Source organism: Cannabis sativa, chromosome 2, assembly GCF_029168945.1.
Source record: "Cannabis sativa cultivar Pink pepper isolate KNU-18-1 chromosome 2, ASM2916894v1, whole genome shotgun sequence".
Classification (NCBI taxonomy): domain Eukaryota; kingdom Viridiplantae; phylum Streptophyta; class Magnoliopsida; order Rosales; family Cannabaceae; genus Cannabis; species Cannabis sativa.
The window spans coordinates 2,837,712-2,847,766 of record NC_083602.1 but is presented as its reverse complement, the minus strand read 5'-3'; the positions used below and the strand labels follow the sequence as shown (position 1 = coordinate 2,847,766).

Sequence of the window (10,055 nt, the reverse complement as noted above, 5' to 3'; positions counted from 1 at the left end):
TAATATAGATGTGTTATTTTAAAAGCTGATGAATAATGTGAGTGAGTAGTGGAACTATATTTGGAAAATGCAAAGTCACAACAAAATTTAGCTAAAAGCAAGAATATATTATATAGTTCTTTTTATACAATTTGAAGGATCATTATATGGTGTAAATTTGCATTAAACCCTAAACATCAAATATTAAAATTTGCAGAAGAATTAAAACATCTGTATAAGTAATAACTTAATTATCAAGCCCATCAAGTATTGTGTTACTATATTCAATAGTACAATCCGTAAGAAATTTGCATAAATATGAAGCAAAGTTTTGGAAATATTATATAATAATCAATTAAAGTGAAATATTTGAATAAAACTTTACCTTTATGTATAGGTGTATGCTGCCTTGTTAATTATACTGAATATGCAAAAACCTATGAGAGAAAGGGTTAAGAAGCTTGGATCAAACCTGTAATGGTACGGACATACAGAAAATCAAAGCTAAACCTCATGAAACTATTCACAAACATTTGGTATGCAAATAAACGAACTTGAAACTTTAATAACATAAAGGAGTATATATAAACTTTACTACTGAATTTATGCTCTATATGACAAATAATGTGAAACAACATAGGTATAGATACAAAACTAATTATAAGATCATAATTAGCTAGCATCACTGGCCTAATATTACAAGAAAAAGATATACTTTATTAGTACATAACCTTTCCTTTTCAATTCTTAATTATCACAAAGTAGAAACAACAACACAAGAAAACTCACCTCATACAATATGCAAAATTTATTTAGTAAAGACAAGGTTTACATCCTTAATGATTCTCTGTTTAAAAAAGTTTTGGGATTTTTTTTTTCTATTATATCTATTTGATGCAGGATGCACATGCAATAAAATAAGTTAAAATGCATAAGTACAATTCTTTCTCATTCAGCTTGAATTTCATATAAACCTTAGAGATTAGAATCTAATGCAAGTATTGATCAAGCTTAAAGAATATTTAGGCTCAATTTAAGCCAACGAGAATAAAATAAATGTGTAGTTGTTTTATGTAAATGAGAATGAGTAGAACAGAGCAGTCCAATGATAGAGTTTCAGATTATAGCATAAAAAAAATATTAAATTACATTTTTTTAAAAGAATAATTTACATCAAGAGCTGGTTTATCTATTCACAGCATTTTCTTGTAAAGTGATGAGAATATAATATTTTTATTATGTAAAATCTTGCCATGAGATAGTCTTTCTCCAATGAGAATAGAGACAAAGAGCCAGTGCAAAAAACTCCTAAACCAAAAATTTACAAAGCAAAACCCTAACAAGAGACCTTACCCACTGTAGAGTGATGCGGCAATTGCAGATCAGCTATCGGTGTTGTTGAAGACGATCGAGGATAGTGAAAACATCAAAGAAAACAACAATCAGATTAGAAATTTAAAGATATAATAATTAAAATTATATAAAGAAAATGATATTATTTACAAAAGTTTATAATGAAAGAGAGAACCTCAGGGGAGCAGAAAAGAGGCCTTGAGAATGTAGTGAACAAAATCAGAATTAGAAACCAACGAAGGGGAAGAGAAAAGAGGCCTTGAGAATGCAGTGAACCAAATCAGAATTGGAAACCAATGAAGAAGAGAAGCCTCCCTGCCTTTTTAGTTCTCAACACTAAAAAAAAGAAACAAAAATAAAATTTTCAAAATGAGCAATTTTTTTGGGAAATGATACCGCCAAATTTTTTGGGTTAATAGTTTTTTTCTCTCTTTGAAAAAATGTGCTGACTTTTTTTATTCAATTTAATGTCACTATTATATTAAGTTTTAAAAATAGTTATATTCTTGTGTTGTTTTGTTTTGATAATGAAAAAGGAGCGGGAAACTCAATTTTTAGCGGTCAATAGTGTAAAATTTTAAATGTTTTTTTTTCATTAAAAAAAAGTATTTTAGTGTACAATTGAGAGGGCTTTAGATGTCTCCACTGTTTAGAGGTGTATACATTTTATTTTATTTTTTTAAAAAAAATATTATCAAAGTGTCTCACATAAAAACATGCAAGACATTATATATGTCTCACAGTAGAAGGCATCTAAACTTTTAATTTTTTTTTTATTTTCAATAATATATTTTAGGTGTCTCCTATCATTTTTAATGTCTTCCCATAATAGCTATAAATGAAAATTTTTAGTATCCCCTACCATAAGTCATCAAAAGCTCTCTTTTATTTTTAATGTCTTTCCCTTAATGTGTAAGACATGAAATGGAGTCACTTAAAGTGTATATTGTTGTAGTGTCAATTCGTTAGTTAATTTAAATTCGTTACATAAGAAGTCATTAAATTATTACCTTCCGATCATTTGTTCTATTTCTTCGGGAATTGGGCGGCCTTTTACAGGGTTTAAATGGATAATTTTCCTTGGCGCAACCACCACTAGCGTCCAATGCATCCTAGAAAATTATATTGGAATATAAGTAAGATAGTATAAAAATAATTTGAAGACATAATATAGAAATGAACAATTAGCACTAAAGAATTTAATAAAGTTTACCCGATATTCCAAGGAATAAAGAACATTTGGTGGTTGTTGTTCATTAATGATAACCAATTAGCCAATCGTCTTGCCGCATTGTCAAAAGACTGACTCTGTTCTTCATCGTTGATCCCATGCACTGTGAGAAGCTCTGGGTCGTAAAACTTGAAAATTTTTCTCAGACCGTTGATGCTCTCCCATATGTGCCTGCCAAAAAAAGTGTTAGTGCCTTATAATAATTTAACTATAATTTGATATAAGGTTAATTAGATTAAAGAAGAGTATACATCATTCCAAACAGCATTCCCTGGTTGCCGATGTAGTCACACGTAGCAACCTGCTGCAAATCCTCTCCAGATAACGTGATCTGGGTACGCGGTGCAATAAATGCTCGGGGGACAGGAATTGTGATTATATCACGTTTATCTTTGAGCCTTAGGAATTCATGAATCATCCATTTTAGCGAATTAGGGATCAACGCCATCTTCTCTTCCGTGAACAAGTCATCTTCCCGTGCACCACGGCCTTGTGGAGAAAGCATCGGAGCTTTCCCCTTTGACGCATCACGTCTTGAGGGCGGTTGAGCGAGTGGACCCTAAACAAAACAGAACATAATATATATATATCTATATCAAATTTTATCTAAATTCTACCAAAATTTCAAGAAGATAACTTCCGTTGTAATTGAATGACCCCAAAAATTTTGAACATGGCTGTATAACGACAAATAACACATATATAACAGTAGTTTGTTCATCCATCCCACCGCAGCACATATATTCGCAGAACCTACTTCACTACGGATGAATATTGAAGATATTCAAACTCCACTAATCATTAATAATTAATTTCAGTTGAGAAGTTACCTCGGTTGTTAAAATTAAGTGTTTAGGCCAAGGAAGGAACATCTGGTACACGTCCCTAACATATCTGCACTCTTCAATTGGGACTGGGATTTCAGCGTCCTCTTGCAGGATTTCCGTAACCATGATCCGAGCATGTGAATCATCGTAATCCTGGCAGTGAACTTTGATCGTACCCACATGCTCGTACAAATACCCTCGGGCCACAATATTGTCGATGTTGTCAGAGCAGAGATGTACTGTCTGATTAATGGCCGCATGGTCCTCAAAATTGTATAGGATACCTTGGTCGTTGAGGGAAATGAACTCCTCAGCATAAATTTGTGGTTGTACCTCATCCTGAGGAGCGTATGGTTGTGGAACATACGCCTCACCAGCCACCTCTCCTTCTTCCTCTTGTTCGGCAGCGTTCCTCTGCTGCTTAAGGGATTGGACTTCGGCTTTTAATTTTTCAATCTCCTTCGCTTGCCGAGCCACAACATCAGACACTTCCCTTTTCTTCCTGCCGAACAGTTGAGATGCCCTGGTCAGGAACCTACAAATCATAAAATGCAAATTAGCAACGATTTCATTTGTGTAACTAAATAAATAACATTTGAAGTAATAGCATACCCAAAGCAGCCCCCCGACACGTCCAGGATGCTCTGGTGTCCCGAGCGCCTGCGTGAGGATATCGTTTTGGCCCTGGACCTGAATTTTTCCCTGACTAAGCTTCTCCTCTAATTGAGCCTAATGCACGCATATATTCAAGCAATTAGTATATGAATTATATACACTAACTCATGAGTAGAACTCAATTAATGATTAATATATACTTACTATCTTCTCGGCAATTTCCTTGTCGTAATCAGTGACAAGTTTTCTACTCTTGGTGCGAGATTTAATCCAAACACGGTGGCGGGGAGGATCTGCAACTTCGAGGTCCTTTTTCTACATAACGTTATAACAATGAAATGAGTACCAATTAAATTGTATAGCACATTATAGCACATTAAATTTTAAGTATTACTTACCACAGCTTCCCGTACGTTCACCATTCCACTCCGACCACTTCGATGTCTGGATTGAATTTTTGAGGAACGTTCACGTTGCACCTTACTCAATTCCTACAATGCCAAAAAAATACATTAGATACATGTACTTGTATTTAAGAGTTTATCTTAGTGTTAATATAATTAGCGTACCAGAAATTCAGGAGTTAGTCGACTTTCAACAAATTTGCACCAATCAGCAGCGTCGATCTCCGGGTGCTTTTCAGGGACTTGTGCCAGTCGTCCCAGATCATTCTCTTTCAACGCGGGCATTATGATGTCTTTTGTCATCCTATTCTTGAAGTCTTTCATTAACTTCCCAGCTAGGATGAGACAATCATGTTTGAAGGTGTCCGGCACAATGAACCCCGTCTATTTTGAAGGAAAACAAACACGGTTAGAGTCAACATTTGGAGTAATAGAAAAACAAATCAAAATTCTAACAAATAATAGCTTACACCGAATGTCTTTCCAAACTTTATTTTTCGCAGTCCGGTTGACTTCTTTCCAGTTTTTATAAGCCAACCCTATTGTCTGCCGACATCTGACTCCCAGAGTGGATACGAGCTTCGCGTAGCTTTTTCCACAGTATTGACCTTTATCATTAACTTCGAGGGCCACTCTTTTGCCCTGATCCATTAGTTTGGATATTTCATTCATTTGTGTCGGCCCTCGTGTAGGTATTGTGGTTGGACACTCATTTTCTGCTCCCGAATCAGATCCTGATTCTGAGTTCGCCATGTCTACACCATTAACAAACAAACTTCAAAGTTAGCTACATATATAACAAGTAGTGTATATGAAATATTAAAAGCATAAACAAATTGTTAAGTATTCAGGACCATTCACAACCACAATATAAAGTAAGCTATATATCAAGTTACCAATTAGACACGTTTTCTTTTCTTTTTTTGTTTATGTTTGCCTGAATCACAATTGACCCATATTCCCTCATTGATATCGTTTCTAATGTATTCAGCGTCGTCTTCCTCAATGTTACGATCAATTCCCATGAGTTGCTCATGAATTGGTTGTCCAACAATGAAGTCATCGTAACATAAGTCAGCATTCTCCTCATCCTCTTCAGTCTCTAAGAACCTCCTCTCTGGTGTCGATAAAACAATAGACCATTTATCATTAGCCGGATCAGAAATGTAAAAAACTTGAGCTGCTTGGCTAGCCATGATGAATGGATCATTCTTGCTTCCTCTCTTACTTAAATCAACCAAAGTAAAACCAAGCTCGTCAGTTTTTACTCCAACGTTGTTGTCAACCCAAGAACTATGACGACTACTTAGAGATCTATGTGGATTTACTCCATCCGCAGACAGACCGAGACGAATGTGTCTTGGTTCAGATTTGAATTCAGGATTTATGTAGTTCACTTTTTTCCAAGCTTGGGAATATGCAGGATGTCTAAGTTTTCCATCTTTCACTCTCTTGGTCTCATGCCAAATCAAATTTTCAGAATGTTCTGCACTACGATATAATCGTTTCAGTCGCGGAATCAAAGGCATGTACCACATCACTTTTTGGGGGATAAGTTTCCTATTCTCCTTACTCTTGTTTACTTTATGGCGGGATAAACCGCAAGTCGGGCAATAATTCATGTCTGCATATTCCTTACGATATAAAATGCAATCGTTCGGACATGCATGAATTTATTCATACTTCAATCCTATAGAATTTAACGTTTTTTTCACTTCATAAGTAGATTCCGAAAAGCAGTTGGCAAATGGTAAGATATCTTTAAAAGCAGCTAAAAATTGAGTAAAACATTTATCGCTCACTCCATTTTCTGCTTTTATGTTGTAAAACTTTACCATTGTTGGTAATCTTAGTTTTTTACAACCATCGAACAGAGGTTTATCAGCATCACTAAGAAAATTATCGAATTTCTCAGGATCATTAAGAAATTCCTCCTGTGCTTCGTTAAGCAAGTCCAATGGATAATCATCGAAATCATTACCCTCGATATCATCTACCCCCCGCTTTCCTAATGGGTATGGATCATTAGGTAAATGTTCGCCATGGTAATACCAATTAGTATAACTTCTATTGAAACCTCGTAAATACACATGGTCCTTAATCATTGTAATATTCCCTTTAGATACATTACAACAATCTACACACGGACAATGAATACGATCGTGATTTGTAGAATTCTTTAAGGCAAACTCTAAAAATGCATCGAACCCTACTTGAAATCGCAGTGTGTCTCTCTCCTCACGCATCCATGATTTATCCATAACAAAAATCCTATCCAAAAAAATTCAGTATTTAGTAACTACTTATAGCTAGTTACTAATTACACAATGTAACTAACTAAGTTTCTCACAATTTATTCATATTAATTTATAAATTACTCAAATTCTCGTTTTAGATTAGTTCATATTATTAGGTTGTTTTGTTGATTAGAATGTTATTAAAATGTTAAATATTTTTAATAAATAAAATTGAGGGGAAAAATTTTTGGTAAAGCAATAAAGGTATTAACTAATATTTTCCCCTTTTAATTAACTTTTGCTCTTTATTTTCTTTGAAAAATAAAAATCCACATTGAACCTCTCAAATGAAAGAACAAAATAAAAAAAGAAGGATTTTATATGTTTATTTTGTTAATTTATTTAGTAACTAATTATATCTAGTTACTAATTACACAATGTAACTAACTAAGTCTCTCACACAATTTATTCATATTAATCTAAAAATTACTCAAATTTTCGTTTTACATTAGTTCATGTTATTAGGTCGTTTAGTTGATTAGAATGTTGGTAAAATTAAAAAGTTTACATAAATGTGAATATTATTATTTTTTATGTGACCTAACTTCTTATTACTATGTTATAATTAACTATATTATGAATGGTTTTAGTAAGATTTATCCTAATTCTACCGAAATTTTGGTAGCATAACTACTGTAATTGGACGTTCCCAAAAATTTTACAAGTGCCTAAAATAACAAACAAAACAGATAAACAATACAAAATTAATCCACCCATCCGACCGCAGTACATGTATTCGCAGAACCTACTTCACTACGGATGAATATTTAAGATATTCAAACTCAACTAACATGCATTGATAATTAATTATATATTAAGAAAAAGTTAGTAAAAGTATATACCTATAATTGCAAGCCCAAATACGCTACACACAAAATTATGCCGAACCCCTATAATATAAAGAAATACAACGAAATTACAAAATTAATTATTTCATAACTTATAACTAGTTATAAAAAATTGTAGCAAGTTACTTAGTTACTAAATTATACATACATATATATAATCAATTATATCTCACACTATTATCTCAAAAAAATAAAATTATATCACACACTAATTCCATTTTAAAAATTTTATTTCTAAACTAATTTTTTTTTTGAAACTAATGAAATCCCTCTAATGTCATTTTATTCACAATAAATATATATTGCAAAAAATATATAAAATACAATTACAAAATTTATTTTCATAAAAAATATACACACACTATATACACACACAATATATACACACATTATATACAAATATTCAATAAAATATACAAATACATATATATACTATACATTGTGGTATAAATTATTACCTAATAACCGCAATCCGACGACCACCGTAAAAAATCCCGACACTATACACATAAAACACAATAATATTACTAATAAAATAAAAAAGAGCAATTTGCGGCGAAACCCCCTTATGTTTTGATTTGTATACACTTAACCCCCTTATCTTTATTTTTGGTGGCAAAACCCCCTTATGTTTTAATTTTGAGCAATTTGCGGCGAAACCCCCTTATGTTTTGATTTTTATACACTTAACCCCCTTATCTTTATTTTTGGTGGCAAAACCCCCTTATGTTTTAATTTTTATACACTTAACCCCCTTATCTTTTTTTTTGGTGGCAAAACCCCCTTATGTTTTAATTTTTATACACTTAACCCCTCTATCTTTTGTTTTGGTGGCAAAACCCCCTTATGTTTATTTTTCTTTGCAAATTTAAAGTTTTAGTTAAATATTACCGTTAAATACTAACTGGATTACTACTGTATCGACTTCGAGGTTTTACCGTTACATATACAAAAGTGTATACAGTGGTCATCCAGTTGATATTTAACGGTAATATTTAACTGGCGTGTCAAATTTACAAAGAAAAATAAACATAAGGGGGTTTTGCCACCAAAAAAAAGATAAGGGGGTTAAGTGTATAAAAATTAAAACATAAGGGGGTTTTGCCACAAAAAAGAAAGATAAGGGGTTAAGTGTATAAAAATTAAAACATAACGGGTTTTTGCCACCAAAAATAAAGATAAGGAGGTTAAGTGTATAAAAATCAAAACATAAGGGGGTTTCGCCGCAAATTGCTCAATAAAAAACTCAAATAATAATTTACAAAAACAAAAAATAAAACAATATACATAATACAATAAGAATAGAAGCAATATTTATACCTTAAACGAGGTTGAGATTGAACAATTTCTCAACAAAAATGGGTGGCCGGATTTCACACTCAAAATTTACTATTTGGGTTCGGATGACACTTTTAGAGGCTAAAAAATCAAAACTTTTTAGGTGTATGTTATTAAGTATCGAAAATGGAGGATTTTTTAAAAAAAATGGGCTGAAATGGTTGAGAAATGAGGGAGATAGGGTGGGGAGAAGGTGGTGGAGGCGAGGGTTTTGGCTGAGAAAATGGGGTCTCTGGTTTTTTATTTTCTGGGTTGCTGAGTGAAGTGGGGAGGAAGAAGGAAGGTCGAGCAAAGATATACTCTGATCGACCCTATGGCGTCCGTTCCTTCATAGGAACCGACGGCATAGGGTCCACGTGTCGTCAGATCGTGTGTACCTTATGGCGCCGTTCTGCCCTATACAGGAACCGACGCCATAGGGTAGTTCAGAAAAAAAAAAAAAATTATTTCCAACCGCCTCTAAATGGTATAATACAATTTTATACCTACGGTTTTTATCAAAAAACCGCCTCTAAATGTCAATTTCGAACATAGCGGGTATTTTCACACCCTTTAGCTTCCCTTTTTATAAATAGGGTTGAAAAAACTGCCTCTAAAGGCTAATATTGTAGTAGTGAGAGCTTGAGATCCATTTTAAGGAAGTTGTTCCGAATGGACGTACTCTATGAGTGAGTACATTCGGAATAGGTAATTCTCCGTTCCATTTAATTTTTGCTCCAAGTTTGGCAAGCTTGAATTGAGATTAGGGGGGCTTTGACCCATATTTCTTATAGTTAGATCATCATCGATAGGGTAGATGAGATAGTTAGAAGCCCAAATCATTTCCTTCCGCATGCGTAGAATGTTAGAGTAGATCCATTCCTTATAATGGAGTATTTTTGGTTCTTCCAATATGGTAATTTTTCTTAAAGTAAATAGGTAATAACACGAACGAGAAGTTATCATAATAGATGATGCTTGTATTAATAAAAAAAGCCAAAGCTTAAAACCGATGAGTAAAAGATGGAGAGACACTAAAGAAGAGAGAGAAAGACCATGAGGTAGATTTTTTGTGAACAAGGTGAATTCTAGACATTTTTTTGACTCAAAATACTTCTCGAAAATGACAACTTTTTTCATTCGAATACCAAATGAGTTGATTCAACATGATTTAGAAAGTTGGG

The 10,055-nt window shown here is 33.2% G+C and overlaps 2 protein-coding genes across 2 annotated transcripts; both read right to left on the bottom strand.

Annotated features, from left to right (window-relative positions):
* Nucleotides 1–2,086: 2,086 nt before the first annotated feature.
* Nucleotides 2,087–3,137, bottom strand: LOC133034643 (uncharacterized). The gene is made up of 2 exons (XM_061109859.1): nt 2,815–3,137; nt 2,087–2,734 (listed from the first exon to the last, which is right to left on the bottom strand). Exons 1-2 carry the CDS (start codon nt 3,066–3,068, stop codon nt 2,542–2,544), a joined length of 447 nt encoding a protein of 148 aa, XP_060965842.1. The 5' UTR covers nt 3,069–3,137; the 3' UTR covers nt 2,087–2,541.
* A 908-nt stretch (nt 3,138–4,045) lies between these two features.
* On the bottom strand, nt 4,046–4,853 carry LOC133033899 (uncharacterized). The gene is made up of 3 exons (XM_061108972.1): nt 4,575–4,853; nt 4,404–4,496; nt 4,046–4,320 (listed from the first exon to the last, which is right to left on the bottom strand). Exons 1-3 carry the CDS (start codon nt 4,731–4,733, stop codon nt 4,195–4,197), a joined length of 378 nt encoding a protein of 125 aa, XP_060964955.1. The 5' UTR covers nt 4,734–4,853; the 3' UTR covers nt 4,046–4,194.
* Nucleotides 4,854–10,055: the final 5,202 nt, after the last annotated feature.